Below are 23,912 nucleotides of genomic sequence, written 5' to 3'. Positions count from 1 at the left end.
TATATAAATTGGGTGGCTGGGTTAAAAGTGAGGTGGCCGGTCTGTGGGGGTGGCCAGTCTTTGGGTGACGGACGTTAGTGCCAGGTGCTCTCGGGCAGGGACTTGCGAGTTATGTCTGGTTTTGCCGTTATGGGTTCCTTTTGGCGTTTTCCCGGAGTTTTTGTTTTGCATAACTTCTTTCTTGATCTTCTATATATCCTTGAGCAAGAGCGGAAGCTCGTATTGATACAAGATGGCGGGTTCCATCTATTCCTTGAACGGTGGGTTTACCATACGTTTTATGATATCAGCTATTTTCTTCCATATCTTCTCAACTTGATTACTTGGTTCATCGTACGTGCCGCTGGTCTATCTATACTGTGGTGACACATCTGCCACTTTCGCTTTGAAAGCAACCTTTACAGTTTGGCCGTCCATTGTACCCTTTCTTTTGCACTCATGTATGGATATGATTCAATTCAGAGCTTTTGGTTTACTTGCTGCGCTTGTAGATCTTGGCAAGGAAGGCCTCGAAAACAGTCTTCTTGAGGCCCTCGTTCTCATCGATGTTGGCAATGCGCTCACGAATCTGGCCGACAACTTTCTCCTCATAGTCGAGATAACGCTGCTCAAGATTGAGGTCATCGTAAAGCTTCTTGACGACCTTCTCCTTCTCGTCGTCCTTGCGGCCATAGTTTTCCTCAAGAATCTTTCGCTGCTCAGGGGTTGCCACGGCCAGGGCCTGGTTGACGAGCCAAGAGCACTTGTTATCCTTAATATCGGTGCCGATCTTGCCTATATGCTCAGGCTTGCCGAAGTTGTCGAGGTAGTCATCTTGAATTTGGAAGTACTCCCCGAGAGGAATGAGGATGTCCTCAGCTTGCTTGAGGTTGCTGGGAGTGGCGAGGTTGAGCTGGTGAAGGGCGAGGGCGACGGGGAGGTAGAATGAGTAATAGGCGGTCTTGTAAATGACGATGAAACTATACTTCTCAAGGGAGAAGTTGTCGAGGTTGACGTTGTCTTCAGGGGCGGTGAGTAGGTCGCACAGCTGGCCGAGCTCGGTCTGGAAGGTGGTCTCGTGGAAAAGCTCGATAAGATCGACGTAGGCGGGGTGAGAGCGGAAGTACTTCTTGAGAAGTGTGTAAATGGCGGATTCAAGCATGAAGGCGTCGTTGATAGCTATCATGCCAACACCCTCCTGGCGGTACCAACAGGGCTGGCCACGGCGGGTAATGCTCGAGTCCATGATGTCGTCGGAAACGAGAAAGAAGGCCTGGAGAAGCTCTGTCATCCAGCCAAGAGTAGCAGCCTGGAAGTACTGCTCCTCGGTAAGAGGCTTCTCGAGGAGGAGGGAGACCGAGTCGGGGACGGACATGCCGCGGTTGCATTTTCCGCCGAGAGGGTTGACCTCGAGAGACTATGAAGCAGTGTGTCAGTTTATATTGGAACTCGATCTATACTGATGAACAGCTTTCATTTTATACTTACTCTTTTGTACCAGTCGAGCTGCTCTTGAGGGAGCTTGTAGGAGCGGGCATGGTCGAGAAGAGCCTCCTCAAGCTTGGGGTAAACGGAGTTGAACTCCTGAAGAGTGGTTTGTTGAGCCATCTTTGCTGAATTGTGTAAAGTGAGTTACGTGTGCGCGCTGGAAAGGAAAAGAACCTGGAGAGTCCGTCTTTGGGAAGAAGACGAAGAAGGAAAATGAGACTCAGAAGTGAGAATGACAGACTGATCTTCGGAACATGTACGATAATTACCGGACAATTATCAACTAATCTCAATAGACTGGGGTGTCTTTTCTAAGAGGGGCTTTGCTCAGTGCCCCTCTTCCCTTATTTGCGAATTGGAGCAGGAGGGGCTGTGGACGCTTTGATTTGCTCGGTGAGGCCAAACAAAGGAGGTCCCCGGTTCAAGGGACCAGTGAAGTGGAGGGGCACTAGAGCAGTATCTTCTAAGGTAGGTGGGGGCGCTGGGCGGTGAGAGCAGCCTGATTAGGTACTATTACCTTACCGGGCTACTACCAATCTTAGGTAGTGCCTAGCTTTCATAGCTAGGTAGGTAGGTGGTTGACGAAGGAAGCAAACACCGAACTCAAGATTTATGATCTGGCGTGCAACTAGCGAGTCCGATGTATTTAATCTTAAAGGATACGCATTTATTAAAGTCGTCAGTGTCACCTGAAGGGCTCAATCGTGAGAACCTGAACCAAACCTCAATCGTAAAGGATCCGTTGAAGTTATTGATAGTACCCTATCTGGCAGAAATCCAATAGCTGCACAAGAGACGACAGACTAGTACTAAGTTATTGGTTGTCTGAAGTTGGAAGTTGTTATTATTGGAGGGTCAGAGTTTTGACTAGAGGTATCTGCTTCTGACACTATCCTTCCTACAAACAAAGTCCATTGTTCCTACATTCGAAGCGTTATCTAAATCCTTAAACTCCGAACGCCATGTCCTTCCATCGATGCCTATATCAAGCCCAGCCGTTGGCTTCTTCCTTATATTGACTGATCCCTTGTGGCACAACATACTTGATCCGATCATACCACTCCGTATCATTCTCTTGAATCACGGCTAATGCGTCCAGCAGCGCTCTCTCTGATGCACCGTCCCTCATCATCACCACGATGCACGCAGCGTTGAGCTCTGCATTGCGAAACCCTTGGACAAAGGTTTCCACATCGTACATATGCGCGAGTCGAGTATGCGTCGGCGTACTGTCCAGTTCTCTACACTTCTGGATTGGCGGGTAGATTATCAATAACGTCTCATCGATGACGGCTGCTGACATGCATCGGATAGAGGAATCTGCACATGTACATACCTGGCAGTCCTGGCACCTCGCTCCCACGGACTTGACATAGTTGTTACACTTCCTACTACCCCAACGATGGCTGCAAGGCCAATGCATGTTGCTTTGTGAAGTCTCTTTCTTTCGTATCTCAGCCGGAATATTTGATATGGAGGTGTTGTTAACGAGTTCACTGTTCTCTTGATGTATGCTCAGCCAGAAATTCGGTTCACTTCTCGAATACATGCCGTGTGCACTCGCTCTTATACTATGTTTCGCTCGGTGACGAAGCTTGACACGGTAATGATTCGGTTCGCACGTGCTGCAAAGGATTGTGCGAGGTTGTATCGGACACTCATTTTGTGAGACGTCGCTGATATTCACAGCCGTTCGAATGCTGTGATACATGTCCGTTGACTGAGAAAGCAAGCTAATGCACCTGTGCAAGAGAGTCAAGTGCTGGATCTGTGGCTCTTGACGAAGGCAAAGATGTACAGAAACACCGCAAGGGCCCTGCGCTCTCTTTAAAGGGCAGAATGTGAGCAATAGTGAGCTGTGAACTGTTCAACACTCACTCGATTATCAAGGCACTACCGGGTCTGGCTGCCGAAGTCTAGTCAGAGGAGATGGGTGGCAGAGGTCGGCCATCATGACTCGATGAGGCCCGGAATAGAGTTGACAGTTCAAACGTTACTCACTGGAGCGCATGTTTGAAGTATAACGGTGCCGGAGCCCATCTTATAGACTGTTTTAGAGCATTTAATACAAACTTAGCGCTCCCATAAGCTCGAACCGGCCTCCTTAGCAATATATACAGTGTTCAACTCTGAAGTCTTGGATGCCCCTTCAACTTGGCATGCCACACTAAGCTCAGTACAACAGTCTACATGGTTATTTCATCCTTGGCTCCCAGTTTTTGTCCAACTTTTCTTCTCTCAGTCTCTCAAGTCGTTCCGTCAAATTATTGTGCGTCCAATGCATAGGTCCCCTATCCCGCGCCGCCTCAAGTGCGTCGCAAACCGCGTGGTAGACTTCGCTGAAATTACGAAAAATGTAGTCAAGTGCGGCAGTAAGAAGATTATCCACGTTGTACCTTTTCTTTGCCTTCTCGATGTACTTGTTGACCCGTTCGTACGTGATGCCATCCACATCACGGTATTTGTCAAGCAGGTATTGCGCGAAGTCGATATGGAGATCTGATGCCTTCACCTCATTGTCTCCAAACTGTCTACCCACTCTCTTGAGAGTCAATTAGAGGGTGAAACTCTGGTAGTGGCACCGTGGGGTGAGTGCCCATGGATGGATTGTCCTTACCTCGCAGTCAACGCATATGCTTTTCTTGAGGAACACATAGTTGGGGCACTTGACTTCCGGTGTCCAACACAAGATGCACGGAAATATCCGAACAGCTCTGTTGATATTCATTGTACTCCTCCGAGTGACCCTAGAAGATTGATCTCAAGTTTGATTAATTCTCAGGAAATCGTTGCCAAAGGTACAAAAGATGCGAGACAAGATGCTCATGTGGATAAATATTGAACAGTTCTTATGGAAGCTAAAGTATGCCTTGGTTTGAGGGATTCGATTGGTTTAAGTAACGAAAATCTGATAATATAAACGGCGATAAAGCCTGGTTTTATTCTTCAACTTCACCCATGTCTTCTAGTATCTCTCCACCGGTTAAGCTAACAAACAATTTCGCACTGATATGAATAAAACTCTGTATCCATAAAGGTCTTGATGAAAAATTAGAGTGGTTTCACCAAGATTTCGGAGTATTGACTGATCTTACTTTCTACTGGCGCTGCTGTCGTACAACATCCAACGTTTAAAATGAGTGTAAGTGGATGGAAGGGAGGTGGCTGCAATATTGGTTCAATGGTCCATGTCCAAAATAAATTCTCGCACATAGTAAGATACGGCCATGCCCTTGACAGTTGAGGATTTAAATTGTGTGCAACAGGTGACGGTTCAAGTTCAACGGTTCTGATTCACACCTGACGATATTCCTTTGTGTTACCGTTGTTGTACCTATCATGTATAGTGCGAATATACAGTGTTCTTTCGTAGAAGCACTGTCTATGATGCGCGCCCCAAGTTGTTGACATGATGGGTTGTCAATGCTTCGCGGTCATGCTCATGACACCTCCAAACTTCGCATTGGGGACCGCCAACAACGCCCGAAGCCTGACTATAGCTCACTAGGTAGTAACCTTCAAAAATCTCAATCCAGTATTCACTGGTAGAGCACAAGAGGCACGGCGCACAGGCGCTCTCAACTTCGTGCTGTGACTCCCTTCTGCCAATAGCTACCCCACCAACCAACAAAACAGCAAAAGATGGCACTCAGCGTCCACGAGATCTCCCAGTTGCGTGCTGCCTTGCAAGATGCCGTCGTCAAGTGCTCAGAAAGATGCTTGTATCAGTCATCAAAATGGTAATCAGTTTCACGAAACTATTTCTAACCCTGGCACATAAACTAACGTTGTCAGGGCTGCCGAACTGCTCAATGCGCTCCCCGAGATCGAAGAAGACGAAGAGAACATCAACCCTGCAGATCCCAGACACGCCTCTCCGATATTCGCTGCGAACAGCGATCCAGAAGAAGCAATTCTTGAAGCCAAAGAACTTAGCAAATATCTCTTAGCCAAATCTCTCTTCGACTGTCGAGAATATGATCGTTGCGCTGCCGTGTTTCTGCCCGACTCCCTCCTTTCAAGTGTTCTTGCCTCGCGTGTAGACAGCACTTCAGCATCCACCACCACTGGAAAGGGAAAGGGGAAGGCATCCAGCGCTTCAGCTGTGACGCCACTGCCAAAACTCAGTCAGAAGAGCTTGTTCTTAGCACTATATGCCAAGTTCATGTCCGGGGAGAAGCGCAGGAATGAAGACTCCGAGATGGTTATGGGCCCTCAAGATCTTGGTACAGTGGCCAATAAGCAATTACTTGTGATAGGTCGATTCTTAGCAACTTGGTTCGAGGAGAGGACAACGGAAGACGATGAAGTATTGGGAAGCCAGGGATGGCTTGAATATTTGTGAGTGCTATTCTTGTTGATTTAGTGTTAACCGACTAATCACAACGTACAGGTATGGCATGGTGCTAGCCAAAGAGAAGAACGATGACAAGGCACTGGAATATTTTATCCGAAGCGTGCACAAGTACACCATGAATTGGGGCTGTTGGTTGGAAATGACGTCGTTGATATCTCGAGTTGAAGATGTGAGTCCCCCATGTAATATCCTCGCTTCTTTTCAATCGCTAACACCTTCCAAGCTGAATCGGATATCCAGACATTGTCCTCAGAATATTGTCTCTTACATGTTCCACCTGCACACCTCTCTAGAACTCTACCAACAAGGGCCCGGTCTCGCCAATTCTCTTGAACAACTTCTCTCGATATTCCCAACATCCTCTTTCCTTCTCACATGCAATGCACTCCTGGCATATCACGCCAAGGATTTGATGGCTGCTGAACAGCACTTTACTCGACTGCTGGCACTCCATCCACATCGGCTAGATTCTCTCGACCATTATTCTAACATTCTCTACGTTCTCAATCTTCGCCCAAAATTGGCTTTCCTGGCACACCTATGTTCCAGCGTGGACAAATTCAGGCCCGAGTCTTGCGTGGTGATTGGAAACTATTACTCTTTACTATCGATGCATGAGAAGGCTGTCCAATATTTCCGTCGTGCGTTAACGCTAGACCGGTCATGCTTGTCAGCATGGACGCTAATGGGCCACGAATATGTTGAGCTTAAAAACACCCATGCGGCAATCGAGTCGTACCGCCGTGCAGTTGACGTGAACCGCCGGGACTATCGGGCCTGGTATGGTCTTGGTCAAACATACGAGATGTTGGAGATGCATACATACTCATTATGGTACTACAAGAAGGCTGCTGGTCTACGACCATGGGACGGAAAGATGTGGATGGCTGTAGGCTCATGTCTACAGAAAATGGGCCGAGAACGAGATGGTATCAAAGCCTTAAAGCGAGCTTTACTAGCTGATGCTTATTATGACGTGGGGAGCAGTTTTGGTAGCGGGGATCTCCTTGGCAGCCGGAGCGCCACAGGTCATATGGACCCCGACATCCTTCTGCAAATTGCGGTTATGTACGATCAGCTTGGTGAGGAGGAAGAAGCCAGGTCATACATGGAATTATGCGTGGCCCAGGAAGACGGTGGTGGAGCTGCAGAAGCTGATCCGGCTGAGTCGATTGCTATTCACAACGACTCTCCACCGGGCTCAGATAATGGTGCCGAGGGCAACGAGAACCCAGGGAATGAGGGAACCGGAGTCACGGCGGCGACAAGCAAAGCGCGTATGTGGCTGGCAAAGTTCTCAATGCGCACTGGAGATTACATAACGGCCTCTCGACTTGCGGGAGAGTTGTGTCAGGACGGTGTTGAAGTGGAGGAAGCCAAAGCACTTGTGAGAGAAGTTCGATCTCGAATGGAAGCGACGGGAATGCTCGACCCGCTGAGTTAGCAATATCAGCAAGGACAAGTAGATGCCTAATCGTGTATTCAGAGGTGTGCAGCCAAGGATGTCTTTGGTTGATGAGAATATGCATCACGTTGCTCATGAAATGTTCAAATAAAGATGGCTAGTAAATAATGTTATTGCAGAGAATACATTCACCACGAGTGGCTAAGCCACTCGGGGATACGCTAGCAGTTGCATGATCTACTATGTACCTATTTAAAGCTTCCCCGGATCTACCGCCGATTGCATCATCGATCATTCTCCTGACAGCTGCACTCGTAAATGGTACATATTCCCGTGAGGAGAGTTGAGGTCGGCCCGATGATCGAAGCTATGCATGCACCATTGACACTGACGTATATTTACATAGGTAGTCAGTACCCAAGAAATACACGTTTCAGTAGTTGAAGTCAATGAACGATAATCGTAGGGATCGTGACAATTATGAAAGCAAGTCAAGAACTAACATTACTCTGTCTAGCCACAATACAAAGACCTCCATGCAAGATGGCATCCCAAAGTCTTCATATTGTCCTTCTATTGCGATCTATCCAGATACCGTATGCTTTCGTGAGTGATCTCCCACCATCGTTGGTATCAGTAGTACAGATTGGTTTAACATTACTTTCCCCAGGAGTGATCACATGGCCAAAGCTGCAACACCAGCAAACACGAAAGCCCCAAAGCTTCCAGACACCTTGTTAGCAGCGGCTGAAGACACAGAAGCTTCGATAGTACCAGTAGGGTTGGCCGGAGGTGAGGCAGCCTGAGATGGAGGAACAGCTGGTCGTTCGAGATTAGAGGGGGGAGGAGGAGGAGGCAACTCTGGGGCAGGAACCGAAACCTCAGGGGGTGGAGGAGGTGGCAGGGTACCAGCAGCTGGAACTGTAGCTTTTGGTGGAGAGGGTTCAGGTGCAGGAGCAGGAGCTGTAGCATGAGGAGGAGGAGGAGGAGGAGGAGGAGGAGGAGCTTCTGGGATAGGAACCGTACCAGACTTGGGGATTGCTGGTGGAAGTGAAGGCTCAGAGTACGGAGCTGTAGCCTTGGGAGGAGGTGGCGGTGGTCCGGAAATCAGAGCCGAATACTCAGAGGGAGGTGGAGCCGGCTTGTCAGGAGGTAGTGGTGGTGCAGGAGCAGATGATGACATCGCCGGGGGCGTGGGGGGCATTGGCTGGCCAGGGGGAGCCGTGGGATAGACAGCTGTCCCAGGAGACTTTATGTTCTGCGTGTAAGTGACAGTACACGGGCAGTCTGTCTCATATGTCAACTGCAATCCAGGATAAAGCAGGTAGTCATCATCACTCACTCGTGATAGTCAAATAAGTTGGCTCCGTGGCCGTGTAAGTGACGTTTTTATGGTGAAACGTGCTAGGTTCCTGCTATAGTCTTAGTCAAGCTGAACTCGGCTCATTTTGTAATTCAACTCACAGGGCAATAAAATGAATAGTCAGAAGTGATAGTGGTCACGAAGGTCTTGGCCGTGGCGTGCTCCGTTTCATTTTTGAACGGTGGCTTCGGGACGGGCGACATCATCGGAAAAGAGCCAGCAGCAACACCCCTAATGAGCACAATCGCTGAGAACGCCTGAAAGATCTTCATCTTTGTTGGCAAATTTATGTCTGAGTGTGGAGGCCAAGGATATTATTCGGGGGAGAATATGAGAATGTCAAGAGAATGTTAAAACACTTGATTGTTCAAGACAACCACGCAGCTTTTATACTTCGCAAACTGACATGTGAGCGCATATGGAAGCCACCGAATAACCTTTCAAATCAAGAGACTAGGGGATTTCCGGATATACGTGAATGGCGGGAGACTCCGATGTGAGTGTAGGGCTGAAGATGGCTCTCTATGGGTGCAGAGGATGCAGCAACTACCTATGTGGAAGACACTCACCAAATCGACATTTTCCGTCACAGAGCTTGCTTAGCTTTTACAGATACAAGATGAAGAATCACATAACCAAATCATTAATAAAACCACGCTCAGGGTAACTCAAATGAAGTTCGATCCTGCACCAGATTTGATGCAAATGTTTTGTGGGCAAGCAAAGTCTCATTGAGTTGGTGACAAAGTAGACGCGATTTGAAGTCATGATATCATTTCTCGCTATTGAGCGATGTCAGTACCTTAGGTATCGGTGTGCTCCTCTTGTAACTACATAACATTGCAATGGGCGGCGAGTCCGTTCGTTCAGATATCCCTCTGGATTTCGGGTGCTTGTTTGAGTTGCAGCTTTGTACTGTTATAACCGCAATACTCTCAGTGTTACAAGCTAGGAGACTGGAATTGGTAAAGGGCATAGCAGCCACTGACACAGAATGCATTATACACAACAATCAAAAACTGTTCAATCGACGTACATCTACGATTTTATACAGTCAAGTCGTGCTGTGTGATGATTGTGTTAGAAGGAAGGCTAAAAGCAATAGGGTAAACGACCATGGGTGAGATACCTAGGTAGGTAGTCAAGGAAACGGGTCGTTTATACTGACATTGACATCAGTAGACCTCTATCAATAATCACTTAACCTTTTTGTTTTCGTGAGTTTGAGTCCCCAAGTAATTACTTTGGGGAAGCTTGATGGCGTCGTGTGTTCAAGAATCTCTAATCACAAGACTCAGGCACAATTGCCTTACGGACATAGCCACAGAAATCAAGACAAACTATTCAAACATGCGAGAATAGTCTAAAAGTATAAAGAATTTATCAAAAAAACATCATCACACAGATAAACCTATCAATACCTGTCAACAACATTCAAGGAGCCTAGCCGTAGAACGGAGTTCTTTGGTCAAGGTCACGTGTTGGTGAATGAAGCAACGGAAGTCGTCACACGATTCACCCCGCCTCGAGTACTTCATCGTCATATCCACGACCTCATGGTAAACTCTTCGCAAATTCTTATTCTTGATAAACATGTAGATCATGGGCAGCTTCTCTTCTACGCTTCAACGAACGCCGAGTATGAATGTATGGAAGATGCATGCCGTAACTTCTTCACTATATACTCAGCACGCCCTCCTACCTCGACTCAGAAAGTGTTAACAAGTCAAGCTGATCGTCTGACATGGCCCATAACTCTTTCTCGATTCCTTCAAACGGAATTTGGACTAGCTTAAGGGTGTCAGAACGGAAAGATGAGAGAGTCTTCTGCTGTTTAAACTCGCAAGTTACTGTGCTCCCACCATCCTCAGCGGGTGATTATAGCCTAGCGTAGGGCGACAAGACCGCGCAATGAACTTTCCTGGCACGTTGAAACTGACCAGCAAAGCACAAGGCTATGTGTGGTCTCCTCTCCAGCCAAGTTCGGACGTGAGGGAAAACCCCAGGCTTGATATCTTCACCTGACCCAGCAGAGGTTAAGCCGCAGAGGTCGACTCCTTGATCCTGAGCTGCCAAAATCCCATGAGCTCAACCAGGGAGTCTACAAACCTCCACGACCATCATCGGGCGCTATTGAGATGAGCCCAAACATCATCACAAGCCCTTCTCATCACTTGGGACTTGAACATTCCAGTGTTTTCAATTTTTCTCAAGGACGACCGCGCCTCAGATGAGGCATTTCTTACCCACTCTGCTACTTTCTTGGCCATGAACCTTGTTCTGGACCTCAAGACCAACACGACAAAAGGGAAACTTGTCGGCCGATGTGTGCGGACAGACTTGAGCTCGGAGTGGAGATCTGCTCTTCGGTAACGGATCAGATCAAGTACCTTCGGCCTCACTTCAAAGATCACCGTGTTGCCGGCCGGTCTCCGAAATTGTGGACCTTTCCACTTGCTGCTTGATGTTTTCCCAACATCTGAACTTCGCACATCAGCTCAAGCAAAGTAGCGCACGCAAGTTCGTGCATCTGATCAACCGAGTTTTCATGTGTGGAACTTGTTGACAGAATTGAAGTTCTGAACCGCGTTATTGAGGATGATTCACCAGTCACCGAAAGAACACTTATGTTTCTACAATCCGCCACACGGGACTAAGAAATACATGTGTGTGTGCATGAGAGAGAGGACTTCTGACAACTAGTGTTGAAAGAAAGATCAAGTGGTAGTGACATGAAGCCTAGCCTCTTCTACATGCAGCAAGAATTGGTCTGGCAGCTACGATGACTCGCAACGACGGACTTTCTGCCGACATCGCTGGCTAGAAACTAGATTTGGTTCGAATTTGGCGGGAAGAGTACATGTCATCGACGATGTAGCATGAGGCAAGATACAGTCGATCGTGTCTGATCGGGAACCAAAAGCTCGTTCAGCCCCAGACTTTGCTTTTACAAAATCCTTCACATACATAGTCGAACCTGGCCAAGGGCAGTGGGATCGACAATCAACAAAACAAATTTGGTGATGTGAACGTCAGACCTCAAAATGGAACTCCACGGGCCTATAACAGCCAGTCTTACACACTTGCACACCGTGACACACTCGCTTCTTGGCTGCAGAACGTGCAGAACGGAACCTTCTCGGGCTAGGCCAACAATTTGAGAGGGAAGCCAAAAACCGCGCGGCGCAAAACCTTTCATGACAGTTTCGTACTGTGGGCAACGGCCTAGACCACCAAGACGGAAGAAAGTCCGCGACGTTTTGAACGCACCAAGAAAGCGATTTTTTCTTTTGTTCCCACTCCGTTTACACAAATCCGTTAAGTTCCATGCTTGTCTAGTGTAAGGGCCTCAGGCACAAAACCCTGACCCATAATCCTATTTTGCTCGTCTCCTCGGCCAACGCAACCTAGCATCACGGCGCAGCTATCAACAAATCACTCTCGCGAATACCCAGCAAGTATTGGAGGCCTTGGGACGCCAGTATGTACTATCATCGGGTCGACTCCCACCTTACCATCTCGTGCCGATAGAACCCCATAGTTCCAGCAGTATCTCCCTCGGGCAATGTGACGAATCATTGTCCCAGCACCCTAATCGCAAATGGCAAGGATGCAGGCTTCTTCAAAGCTACCTTGAGTTGATCATTGGTGACGCGGCAGCCCTACCCTGACCCCCATTGAGATTTTATCGGTCTGTGGGTTACTCTAAACAGGGCCAGAAGCGTGGCAGACTCGGGGCAATTGATCGCCAGGCACAGCAAACGGTCAGAAAAATCTTGATTTGCTTTGTTGTCGTCGCGACGTGGCAACATATACCGGCTTTTTCTTATTCATCAAAACCGGACCATCGTCAAGAACTGAATCATGATCTTTTGGGGGTCTCGACTCTGCGACTAGGTCCGGGAGAACCAACTGATGGTAACCGAGTGAACACAACATGGCTGTCGCGTGCACTTTTTTACTTCCTGACATCCTTCAACGGGGCATTGGCTAGGAATGTCGAGTCGTTAGTGTCCGCACCGCGAAAAGTCTGTTCCCCTTTGCAGACTCAGAAAAGCCGCAGTGGCTACGATTATTGATTCAGTCTCCACGTGTCGGTAATGGATACGTAAGTTTGAGGTCGCGGAAGGGAAAGCCACATTGGCGTCAGTGGCCCAGCCAGCCGCACCAGGATCTCAGAATTTTCATTGAAGTCTCAGGTCGTTAATGATGCCAGCAAGCGAAGCTAAGTGCTTGCATGGGACCAGACTATTCCCGGCAGAGTACCAGCAGAGTCCATATTTTTAACCGTAAGAAAATTGTGTTCTGGTCCTGCAGGTTTTGCTGACGTGCACACCGGTCAGCTTGCAAAGTTGCAAACCCTGCCCAACTGTTGGACCCCTGTACGCTGCGTTTGCTCCCGCTATCCGACAGCCTGAAAGAGAAAGGCTCCTCACACCCTCCTTGCGCAGAGCAGATTTCGAAACAAGCCTCTCAAGTCTAACCACATGGACGCCTGTCAGGTACCAGGCACCGGTGGCAAACGGCTAGCCAATGGGAGACCAGAAGCAGCTAGTCGAATCAAGCCAAGATGCAGCTAGAAGAAAAAATAGAGCGATATTATGGGACTTGGCCCCTCCCTTGCAGGCTTAAAGGTACAGTACAGTACCGGTAGTGTAGCCGCGGAACTGGGTGGGAGCGGCTACGCTGAATCGCTGACAGACGCCTCTTGTCTCTTGTCTGCCGGCTTCTTGGCCCAAACTGGTAGGGACAGCATTGCCCTAGTCCCATGTGAAAGAGGACCCAGAAGCTTGTCTTTCGAACCGGAGTTCCTCTAGATGGCTGGGGCGACCTCTAGCTCCGGATTTGTTGTACTGTACAATACTGTATGTTTCTATCTTTTGGATGCTTCCTTTGTTGTCGCGCGCTTACTGTGCAGTGAAACACTACCCCCAAGTCACAAAATAACAATTGAGATGGAGTCATGATTGACACAAATTGTTTCATTTCGAGACAACGAATGAGCGAACAGAAGCGATTGTTTTCTAAAGGCGAAGACAAGATGAAAAAAGCCACAAAGGAAAGCGTTGAAACAACGGCCTGGCCTCCCTTTGTTCTGAAAGCTTAAACATAGAAACGGCCCGCATTCAACAAGCATCCCCCGGACCAGTCAGGAGCAGCCAAATGAGCCCACACCCGCACCACCACCAGGACACGCAATTCACCGTACTATGATACATACTGTATGTACGTACATATGTGCTTGTGCTGGGGCAGATGAAAGGTGCAATGGAATCACTGCAGAAGTGCTGGTGCGGGGGAAAGAAGAGACTTTGTTGGTATCACAGGGCCTAACCTATGCATAAGTTGGGTTGCTCTGAGTAGAGTACGGAGTACAGTGCAGTTCAGTTCAGCTTTGTGTTGTGAACTGTTGGCCGATAAAGTGGTTCCGCTCACATCGAAGTCACATCCACACTTATAGCTCACCCCCACAACACCGCCGGGAAGGCTTTTGCAAAGCCCGTCGGGACAAGTCAAGTCAAGACAAGACAAGACAAGACAACACATCCTAGCCTCACCCTCCTCCTCGTGTGTTGACTCCACTGAGGCGCTTGAGCGTTTTCCTTGACAAATCTGATCTCGGCAACCCTAGTCTCCTCCGTCTAGTATGCCAGGCCCTTGGGTTCTGTCGTGTCCAGATATTGTTTATAAAACGGGCCTTCCTCTCTCCTTTCTCCAGATATTTGTCCTGATCAACACACACAGTCCTTCGGTTTCAGATTACACTTTTGTCTTCGGACGATCATTCCTTTGACTCAAAGCTTCTCATTCCTTTTGGAAGCACAGTCTATCACGATCCTTGATCAACTTTGAACGAGCTAGTTCTCGACCACCAACTTGCTCCATCACTTCGGAGTATCACAAGTTCTGATTCAGTCCTTTATCAGACGCTGCATAAAATCAATACTCTTGTCTTGACGACAATCGAGAATTCTCCAAACAAACCCAATCCCCCTTACAGTCCCCAAACAACACCGCCAACATGAAGTTCGCTACTGCTCTCGTCGGCCTCGTCGCCTCTGCTACCTATGCCGCCGCTGCCTCGGTCACCTTTGTCACTCTTGACGACAAGGAGCGCACCATCATCTTCACCCCTGACCCTGGTTACGAGGGCCCCGAATCTGTTACTGTCAGCTCGGCCAAGGAGGTTACTGTTGACTTCCCTGACAAGTACATCGGCAACTTCTACGCTGTCCAGAAGGGCAAGCCTGACCAGCCCGGCATGCTTGGTGAGGTCACCTTCGGCGGCTGGAACGGCAAGACTTATTTCGATGTCTCTGCCATCGTGGACCCCAACGACAAGAACAACGTCAAGCAGATGTGGCCCAAGTCTGCTGCCACCCCCATGTCTGGCTGCGAGACCTTCCCCTGCGACAACTGCTACTGGCTCCCTGATGATGTCCAGACCAAGGTCACTGACGAGGTTGACCTCATCACCACCCTTGGAGACGGCCCCAGCCCCTACAAGGCCAAGTCCAACTAAACGTCCATGTCGCCAATTGTCCGGACGGCCCTTGACTTCACTTCTTCACCCCCCTTTTACACTTTCACGCTGCGGCGTTGACACCGCGTTGACGATGATATGAATCCCTTTCTACATTACACTACACGATTCTCGTTTTACATACCCCGAAAGATACCCCTCGTGTGTTGCAAAAACCGAGGCCTTTCTTTATAGACCTTTGGGCTGGAGCAGGTGGCGCTTATGGATGGATCACACAGGCAAGACAGGACAAAGACAAAACAGTACTTGAGTCACATTCTTTGGGACTCTTGAATACGGAGCAGCGTCATTCTTTCCGTGCTCTCGTAGCATCACAGGCTTGATGTCTCTTGTATCAGCAAGAGAGTTGAGGCTGGCACTCGTTCTACATTCTATGAACATCTTCTTACACTCGTTGGAATCTAGACCATGTCTGGAGAGACTTTTTACATACACTTCTCTGTACATACTTCACTCAGGGCGCAAAAGCTCCTTTACAAAAAGATGAGGTTCTCCCTTTGGAACAACAAATTTTAGACTTTAGACCTGGACATATAGACTTGAGAACATAGAGTTTTGACCTGTGCGCATCCAATATTGTTTGATCCCCGCCATGTGAAAAAGGATTGAGGTTGTGTTGTGTGCCTAATGGGGTGACGAAGCAGCAGCCACATGCAGACTTGAAACAAATTGCTGCCCCTGACCTTTTCCTTGTCTGGCGGAACACTGACTACTACGCAGTAGCTCTATTTCTGGGCTGACCCGATTATTTGGAAGTCCACTGAGTGTCAATCACACTCAGTTCTTTGTTTTCTCCCCGACAAGAGAGGAGAGGGACACGTCAGTTACGCATCATGACCTGATGTTGTGCCTGCAGGTTGTGCCTGGCCCTGGCCGGAATGTAACGTGGCCTGCATGCGAGTCTCTGACCTAACGTAGGTACAGTACAGTAACCAGCACTAGGTAACTGTCAGCGAGTTGCGCTATGTTGTCCAGGTTGGCGCTGACTGGACACCGTGGTTAATAAGGTTGAATTAAAGGGGCAATTGCAAGAATGAGGTTGCGCTGCTTGATGTTTCTTCTTGGGAAAGCAAGAAATAAACACTACTGAATTGAGTTTTGACTGATCGCGGTGCTGTTGATCACCCTGATTGCAGATCATGCACCCCCTGCGAAGTATGATTCTCCCAACATTGAACCCGCGCTTCAGCCAAAACTTTCCGTGTACGAGAAAACCGCACAAGCCCGGTCTCGGGAGTGTCACTGCTATTTCCGCGCCTGTGCTTGTGCGACTTCGGGAGACTCTGTTCAACAAACATGTGAGTCTCATATAAAAGCTAACTAACTATAGTGTAATAAGCTACACCTGTTGGGTCTGTGCCTTCGGGGAGTGGCGGTATTGATGTGGACAAGGAATAATAGTACTACGGGGAGTTGTCACTGACAAGAAAACCTCAGAGTAACCTAGCTTCGAGAATTGAAACAGAAAAAAATTTACCGACCTTTCAAGCTGTAAGGAGAAGCTAAGCATAACCATCAGGTGTACTGAACGCTGAGATGCCAACTTCTGCTGGACCGAGAGGTGTAGTGCCATTAAGGACCCTGCCGAGATCTCGGAAACCCGAGCAAGCGGTTCTCGCCAAGGCTTGACAGCTTCCTCCCGTCGGGAATTTAACTCCCTTCCCTTGCCGTGTATGGTACTCTTTGACGGCGTCTAGTTACGGCACGAGAAGACGGGCGTTCGGATGGGGCTTGAGACTGGAATGCAGTTCACCTGGAATGCGGGTTGCGGGACGAATGAGGAGCTTGACGCCAGGCTCGACAACTACCAATTTAGCTCACACAATAGTATAACTCTTAACTATAATAACTCTCAACTGTGGGAACGTATTTGTAGTGTGAACTCGACCTCCGGCGGATCTTTTACATCATATCATTGTCTACATCTCCGCTCATCAAAGGCGAGTCGGGATCGAGTGAACATCAGCAATGCAGCCCCTGGTGCTTGTCCTACAAGGAGACACTTCGTGCACCCGACTCTGTCTCGATCATTCTGGCCCGAAAGAAAGGTGCTCTTGGTTAAGTTGTCATAGTATCTACTTCTCTGCCTTCTCCGCCGTAGATTCCGATGCAGGAACCGCCTCACTCTCTTTGGATTCATCATCCTTTCTTTCATCTGCGGGCTTTTCTATGACCGGCTCCACTACCTTGACCTGCTTAGCCTTGACGATCTTTTGTAGATACTCTCCCGTTTCCCCGAAGCCATCCAGTTTTCCGAGTTTTGTCGTGAGGAACTCAATGTCGTTGTTCATACTGGAAATGGTCAGCTGACTGTCTAGTTAGAACTCAACAGAACGCACCTTTTCAGGCCAGTTTCAGTCTTGGGATCTGCTTCTCTAAAACTTGACCCAAGCTGATCCCTGTAGCTAGCAAACACAGGAAGCATGATCATCTGAATTGATGTCTCGGGGAGATGCTTCGTCAGGACACGATGTAGAGTAGTTGTCTCCTTCGCCAGTGTTTCCATGTATGAGTGGACGCCCTTGTCTCCATCTGCTTCCCAGTCGATCGTCTTCATCGTCCGTGAGTGGATGGCTGCTCGGCCGCCCATGATCTCAACCAGTTTCTGGTAGATACTATCTTGATGCTCTTGCAGTAGTCGTCTAATCTTGTCGAACTCACCCATGAGATTTGATACGCTCGCTCCGGATCCAGCGTGACGTCGCACAAATTCCCTAACATGTGGGATCAAGGTTGCTGTGAATGAGAGCGCCTGGGAGGCCAAGGCCAAATGCTTGGTGGTGATGTTCTTTAGCCCAGCTGACCGCGTTGCCCCGGCACCAAGAATAAGCTGTGTGCATCTTGAGTTGAAGAGCTGAAGATACGCGATTAACGAGGTTGCAATATCAACAGTCATAGACGGTATACCACTGATCAGATGAGAGAACTTGGCGATTCCATTCAAACATAGAATGGCTGACTTTGGTAACATGAACGTCTCTGAATCGATTGTAGCAGTCCTGGTCTTTTCCTTGCCGGTTCCGTTTGTTTCGATTGCCTCGTCCTCATCGACAGGCTCCAATTCCGAACTAGGTATCCAAATCTTGGTACTGTCTGTCCACTCATGAGGATCATGCGTGCTGCTCCCCAGGATGGTGTTCAGCAACTCGGTGTTCTTCTCGGTAAAGTCTTTGGCATTCCACTGATCAGATTCCATCCCCTGAGCCAGCTTCTGCATTTCAGCATCGCGATTCCGTTGCACGAAGTCCTTAATGTGTCCATTAACCACATTCTTGAGAGACGTGCCGCTTCGGCCAGATATCGACTCGCATTCGGTGGCAAAATAGAGGTTGAGTGTAAAGTAACGGAGGAAGAGGGTCAAAGGCAACTGTGCAGTCTGCTCTGCTCGAACCTTCAAGACCTTGACGATCTTCTCAATAGCCACGTCGACGGCTTGGCCAAGGAGATTAGTAACGTCAAGGCTCTTGTGGAGCTCCTCTTGAACCTCGAATGTTGCACTGTTCATAGGATTGCTTGGGAATCTATCTGGTCTCGGGCTGGATATCGGTGATCTGACTGTGGGAGACATCAACCCTTCCCCTTGTGGGTTCTCAGTGAGGGAGCTAGTAATCTCCAACAAGACCTTGACTTGTGTCGTAAGTCTCCTGAGTGTCTCTGTGACTCCGATGTAGATCTTGATCAGAAGGTCCTCACCATCCTCAGGATCCAAAGAGCGAAGATTCCGTGCCAAAATAGAAGACTTCTCCTGATTTGATAGATGACGGCCACCACTTGCAGTAGAGACTGACATCATCGACTCATTATCATCATCTGTAGAACTGGGCAGGGGGCGTCTGATCAAGTTTCGGATTTCACGCAAGACAGACTCTCGGTAAGCGACAGTCGCTTCAGCGATATGTTTTGCTCGATGCAGACCGATCATATTGGGCAGCAGCTCGGTCTTCAATTCATCGGTATTTGTGAGATAGGTTGGAAAGACTGAAGGAGACCTAGCATGGCTACCTTTGGATCGGCTCGCCGCGTTACTCCACCTAAGAAGAATCTCTTGGGATGACACAGATTCGGCGTGTCGTCGTAGATCACGGATTAGAATATTCTGAAAGTTGGTCTCGTATGCCTTTCCTATACGAGACCGCAAAGTTGCTAGATCCGCGTGGACGCCTTGTAAAGCTGAAGCTGAACGCAAGTCCCGCAACTGAATGTCAGTTTCATTTGCAGCAGTAGCGTCCCTTTCGCCTGCAATGAGCTTTTCAAGAGAGTCGATATTCGCCAGTGCCTTGTCGACTTCCCCTTCGTCCACTAGCGTCTCACAGCTTGCAAGGCCATCCGCAATCTGCCTCAGCTGAAGCACAGCATCATTGAGTTGTCGCAAATTTTCTTGGCGCCTTCGCTGGTAAACAATCTGGAGGCCTCTGGTTGCAATTTCTTCATCCAAAGCTTTAAGCTCTTTTCTGAGTGTCTTGATTCTCCCCACGGATTCCGCGGCCTCTGAGTGGAGTTCCTTCAACGATCCCAGGGCAGTAAAAAACGTCGTTGATGCGGTGGAGATGGAATTGATGAGATGAACCTCGATAGTGTCCATGTACCACGACAACTTCTCTTGCAAAATTGCATTGGTTGCCAGAGCTTTCCTTGGCGTGGCAGCGCTTCCGTTGAGTGAGCTCTGTCCGTCATTGGCGTTGGCGGGTCGGATAACCTCGGATCGTTCGCTCACAATGTCAAAAGTTCGGGGATTCTCGAGATGGAATTCATCGTCAAAGTACACAGTTGGGATCGTTGATAGAGGAGGAGGTCCATGCGTGGACCTTCGGGTGAAGCCAGCACTTGGTCTTCTCACAGGACTGTGACCATCATTCGAGTTCATCGAAGAAAGCGATGCAGTCGAGCCTTTCCGAGTTGGACGAGGCTTGGGCCCCGGTCGTAAGTATCCATCACCACTCGATTCGGTCGGGGTATCTTGCCGGCCAGGGCGCTGCTCTTTGTTGGCCTCCTCGTCGCTCTCTTTCAAGCGCTGAAGTTGTTCGTATAAACTTCCGATCTGTGACAAATAGGGCTTGAATTCCTCAGCGTCGACTTTTGTGATGTTCGTCAACGTTACTGGGGGGATATCCCGGGCCGTCGGGGGTTTATGCGCGGTCGAGGCCGGTGCTGAGGTGTGAGGCTGAAGACCAGTTCGTACAATTGGGGGTTGAAGAAGGGTTGAGATAGCTTCGAGAGGTTAGTTTTACGATGAAAGATCCGTGAAGCAAAACCAACCATTCTGACTTGACTCATATACTGAAGCTGCCAAATTACTGGGAGCACTGTCAAGGATACCTCCCACTGAATGGATGGAGCTCGCTGTAGAGCCACGTCGTGATGACGGGTGGGGATGCATTTGAGCATGTCTGTGGTTGTTGCTGCAACCAAGTTAGTCTCGTTTGTTAGTATGTGATAAAGGCATATAAGACTACCTGTGAAAGGGAAGCTCCCCACGACCTGTAGGCGACAATGCCGCAAGGTTGTCCGCAGACTTGGTAGCGTTGGGAGAGCTGGGGGAGAACATGGTCAATGGAGATCCGGATAAGCAAGGACAGCTTCAGAGGTGAATGTGGGATGTAGATGGTGTATTAGTAGGGTATCATCGCTCAAAGGATTGCAAACAAAATGTGCACCGTCAAATGTATATGATAGATAAGATTTGAAAGGACAATTAAGTAAAGAGAAAAAAAGAGAGGATCCGGAATCAAGAATGCGCCATCATCACCAAAAAAGGTCTGGAATATTACCTTCAGTACGTCGCCGTCTAGACACCTTGTAAGTTACGCAGCTGTCCCCCCTAAACCGATTATTTCCTTGGCGTCAGCACGTGATGATAAGCGCTGAGCTTGATAACTGTCCTCTAGGTCCAGAGCTGCAACCACTATACACACGCGTCGCGTCTCGAGGGACTCCGCGTTTTCGCGTAAATTGACCTAAGGTTACCCTTCCAACTTGCGGAGCAAAGCCCCTCCATCGATCCACAAACAAGATCTCCAAACTCCCTGGTCAACCTTTAGGCTTGCAACGAAAGGAGAGGAGTGATTCACCAGATTATTCAAAATCACACAGATACACAATGGATCGCGGATCAATCTACTCGGCTCACGTCTATGAGCCGAGCTACGCTGAAAATGGCGATACTCGAATGCAGCTCCAGACACAGCTTGAAACATTCATCCTTGATTTTCGACTGGATAACAACTTCGTCTACAGGTTTGCCCCCAAATATCTAGTCTTCGGCAGTTCTTCATAATAACAGCGCTGCAGAGATCAACTCCGAGAGAATGCCCTTCTCAAGAGATACTTCTGTGATGTCAACATTAACGACCTGATCAGCTTTAACGAAGAGCTCGCGCACCGATTGACATCTGAGCCAGCAGAGATTATCCCTCTGGTAGGGACCACGCAGCGCGCAATATATAAATCTCTAACAAGTCAATAGTTTGAAAATGCACTAAAAAAATGCACACACCGTATCGTCTTCCCCCATGAGCCCAAGGCCGAGATACCTGATCACCAACTTCTTCTTCACTCGAATGCCGACGACGTCTCGATCCGTAACCTCGATTCCGTGACCATTGCGCGACTGGTGCGAGTCCCGGGTATTGTCATCGGCGCCTCTGTTATGTCATCCAAGGCGACAGGACTCCATATCCAATGCCGCAACTGCGGACACACACAAAACATCCCTGTCCTTGGTGGCTTCACAGGTGTCACTCTGCCTCGACAATGTGCTCGTAGCCGAGTTCCCAACGATCCAACTCCAAAATGTCCTTTGGACCCCTACTTTGTTGTTCACGAAAAGTCTGGCTTTGTTGATCAACAAATCATCAAGCTTCAAGAAGCTCCCGATCAAGTCCCTGTCGGAGAACTGCCTCGACACGTTCTCATCTCAGCTGACAGATACCTTACAAACAGGGTTGTTCCCGGATCGAGATGTACTGTTATGGGCATCTTCTCGATCTACCAAAACAAGGCTTCCAAGAACTCTTCCAATGGTGGTGCTGTAGCCATCCGTACCCCTTATCTCAGAGCGGTTGGGATCCAGACAGATATCGATCAAGCAGCCAAGGGAAATGCGACTTTCTCAGAGGAAGAAGAGCAAGAATTTCTGGAGCTCAGCAGACGGCCCGATATATACAACGTGATGGCCGACTGCATTGCGCCCTCTATTTACGGAAACCGCGATATCAAGAAGGCAATTCTTTGTTTGCTGTTAGGTGGTTCAAAGAAGATCCTTCCCGATGGAATGAAATTAAGAGGCGACATCAACGTATTGCTTCTTGGTGACCCCGGTACAGCCAAGTCACAGCTTCTGAAATTCGTCGAGAAGGCGGCCCCTATCTCTATATACACCTCGGGAAAGGGTTCCTCCGCTGCAGGTCTGACAGCATCTGTTCAACGTGATCAATCCACTCGCGAATTCTATCTCGAGGGCGGTGCCATGGTTTTGGCTGACGGAGGAGTTGTGTGTATTGATGAGTTCGACAAGATGAGAGACGAAGATCGAGTTGCGATCCATGAGGCTATGGAACAGCAGACTATTTCCATCGCAAAGGCCGGTATCACTACTATTCTGAATGCGCGAACATCGGTCTTGGCTGCTGCCAATCCTATCTTTGGTCGATATGATGATATGAAGACTCCTGGAGAAAACATTGACTTTCAGACTACTATTCTGTCACGTTTTGATATGATTTTCATTGTCAAGGATGACCATAGCCGCGAGAAGGATGAGACTATGGCCAAGCACGTTCTCAGCATCCAGATGAACGGTAGAGGCGCCGAGGACATGACTGAAACCGAAATTCCTATTGACAAGATGCGACGATACATCACCTACTGCAAGACGTGAGTTGCAATTCCAAGCTTCTTAGTCTTATTTTGTTTGTACTAATATACGACAGACGTTGCGCACCCAGACTGAGTTCCGAAGCTGCTGAAAAGCTTTCTTCTCACTTCGTCTCTATCCGACGCCAGGTCCACGCTGCTGAGATGGAAGCAAACACACGTTCCTCTATTCCCATCACAGTCCGTCAACTCGAGGCTATCGTCCGTATCACCGAGTCTCTTGCTAAGCTCACCCTTTCCCCCATCGCCACCGAAGTACATGTCGACGAGGCCATTCGACTGTTCCTGTGCTCTACCATGGATGCCGTCAACCAGGGCAGCAATCAGGGGAGTCGCGAGTTGAACGATGAAGTTAACCGCCTTGAGACGGAGCTCAAACGTCGGCTGCCCATCGGCTGGAGTACTAGCCTATCTACACTTCGGAGGGAAATGGTCGAAGGCAAAGGATACAGCGAACAAGCGCTGAACCGAGCGTTGATGGTTCTTCAACGGAGAGACACGATCATGTTCAGAAACCAAGGTGCACAGGTGTATAGAAATGGAGCTTAATGTGGCGATGAACGTAGGTAATGTAAAAGGCTGGTTTGTCAATTTCGGTAGATGTCTTGGTAGTAGACTGTGTTAATGAGTAATGAGGCGAAATCATTATGACTGTTGTATATGAGCAAATTCTTAAAGATAACAAGACTCGAAGTCTCAACACAGATCCGAACAGATGATAAATCTGTTCCTGCTTGCTAGAGCAGGCATAGAGTATATTTGACTAGGAGTGAGGTTGTTGCCGCTGGGGTTGTTCAAAGAAAAGGATCAGCCCAACAATACCTAGCTTACCGAGGTCTAACTACGCTGGTCGTATATTGGCCGATTCAATTAGCAAAATTCTGTTTTAAAGAAAACACGAAGT

The 23,912-nt window shown here is 48.6% G+C and overlaps 8 protein-coding genes across 12 annotated transcripts; 3 read left to right on the top strand and 5 right to left on the bottom strand.

Annotated features, from left to right (window-relative positions):
- Positions 1-94: 94 nt before the first annotated feature.
- FOIG_05767 (farnesyl pyrophosphate synthase) lies at positions 95-1,850 on the bottom strand. The gene is made up of 2 exons (XM_031204591.1): positions 1,468-1,850; positions 95-1,396 (listed from the first exon to the last, which is right to left on the bottom strand). Exons 1-2 carry the CDS (start codon positions 1,585-1,587, stop codon positions 473-475), a joined length of 1,044 nt encoding a protein of 347 aa, XP_031066420.1. The 5' UTR covers positions 1,588-1,850; the 3' UTR covers positions 95-472.
- A 486-nt stretch (positions 1,851-2,336) lies between these two features.
- FOIG_05766 (uncharacterized protein) lies at positions 2,337-3,376 on the bottom strand. The gene has a single exon (XM_031204590.1). It carries the CDS (start codon positions 3,176-3,178, stop codon positions 2,453-2,455), a length of 726 nt encoding a protein of 241 aa, XP_031066419.1. The 5' UTR covers positions 3,179-3,376; the 3' UTR covers positions 2,337-2,452.
- Positions 3,377-3,661: 285 nt separating this feature from the next.
- On the bottom strand, positions 3,662-4,195 carry FOIG_05765 (uncharacterized protein; the record flags this gene model as incomplete). Its single annotated transcript, XM_031204589.1, has 2 exons — positions 3,662-4,009; positions 4,085-4,195. The coding sequence occupies 2 exons, from the start codon at positions 4,193-4,195 to the stop codon at positions 3,662-3,664; spliced, it is 459 nt and encodes a 152-aa protein (XP_031066418.1).
- Positions 4,196-4,904: 709 nt separating this feature from the next.
- FOIG_05764 (anaphase-promoting complex subunit 8) lies at positions 4,905-7,520 on the top strand. Its single transcript, XM_031204588.1, has 4 exons — positions 4,905-5,207; positions 5,263-5,808; positions 5,861-5,993; positions 6,048-7,520. The coding sequence occupies exons 1-4, from the start codon at positions 5,110-5,112 to the stop codon at positions 7,266-7,268; spliced, it is 1,998 nt and encodes a 665-aa protein (XP_031066417.1). The 5' UTR covers positions 4,905-5,109; the 3' UTR covers positions 7,269-7,520.
- Positions 7,521-7,699: 179 nt separating this feature from the next.
- FOIG_05763 (uncharacterized protein) lies at positions 7,700-9,005 on the bottom strand. Its single transcript, XM_031204587.1, has 3 exons — positions 8,694-9,005; positions 8,572-8,641; positions 7,700-8,516 (listed from the first exon to the last, which is right to left on the bottom strand). Exons 1-3 carry the CDS (start codon positions 8,862-8,864, stop codon positions 7,906-7,908), a joined length of 852 nt encoding a protein of 283 aa, XP_031066416.1. The 5' UTR covers positions 8,865-9,005; the 3' UTR covers positions 7,700-7,905.
- A 944-nt stretch (positions 9,006-9,949) lies between these two features.
- FOIG_05762 (uncharacterized protein) lies at positions 9,950-15,750 on the top strand. 4 transcript variants are annotated; one of them, XM_031204586.1, is made up of 3 exons: positions 10,116-11,112; positions 11,170-12,881; positions 12,936-15,740. In XM_031204586.1, the coding sequence occupies exon 3, from the start codon at positions 14,661-14,663 to the stop codon at positions 15,216-15,218; it is 558 nt and encodes a 185-aa protein (XP_031066415.1). In that variant the 5' UTR covers positions 10,116-11,112; positions 11,170-12,881; positions 12,936-14,660; the 3' UTR covers positions 15,219-15,740. The 4 variants fall into 4 exon arrangements, with proteins under 4 accessions (XP_031066412.1, XP_031066413.1, XP_031066415.1 ...); XM_031204583.1 differs by having other exon boundaries at positions 9,950-12,881; positions 12,936-15,750; XM_031204584.1 differs by having other exon boundaries at positions 9,950-13,457; positions 13,511-15,740.
- Positions 15,751-16,909: 1,159 nt separating this feature from the next.
- On the bottom strand, positions 16,910-20,930 carry FOIG_05761 (uncharacterized protein). Of its 2 annotated transcripts, XM_031204581.1 has the most exons (4): positions 20,590-20,930; positions 20,393-20,535; positions 17,476-20,344; positions 16,910-17,428 (listed from the first exon to the last, which is right to left on the bottom strand). In XM_031204581.1, the coding sequence occupies exons 1-4, from the start codon at positions 20,679-20,681 to the stop codon at positions 17,212-17,214; spliced, it is 3,321 nt and encodes a 1,106-aa protein (XP_031066410.1). In that variant the 5' UTR covers positions 20,682-20,930; the 3' UTR covers positions 16,910-17,211. The 2 variants fall into 2 exon arrangements, with proteins under 2 accessions (XP_031066410.1, XP_031066411.1); XM_031204582.1 differs by having other exon boundaries at positions 16,910-20,344.
- Positions 20,931-21,047: 117 nt separating this feature from the next.
- Positions 21,048-23,792, top strand: FOIG_05760 (minichromosome maintenance protein 5 (cell division control protein 46)). Its single transcript, XM_031204580.1, has 4 exons — positions 21,048-21,370; positions 21,425-21,551; positions 21,600-23,008; positions 23,065-23,792. The coding sequence occupies exons 1-4, from the start codon at positions 21,234-21,236 to the stop codon at positions 23,555-23,557; spliced, it is 2,166 nt and encodes a 721-aa protein (XP_031066409.1). The 5' UTR covers positions 21,048-21,233; the 3' UTR covers positions 23,558-23,792.
- The last annotated feature ends 120 nt before the right edge of the window (positions 23,793-23,912 follow it).

Source organism: Fusarium odoratissimum (assembly GCF_000260195.1).
Source record: "Fusarium odoratissimum NRRL 54006 unplaced genomic scaffold supercont1.7, whole genome shotgun sequence".
NCBI lineage: Eukaryota > Fungi > Ascomycota > Sordariomycetes > Hypocreales > Nectriaceae > Fusarium > Fusarium odoratissimum.
This window is presented reverse-complemented; position numbering and strand designations above follow the sequence as displayed.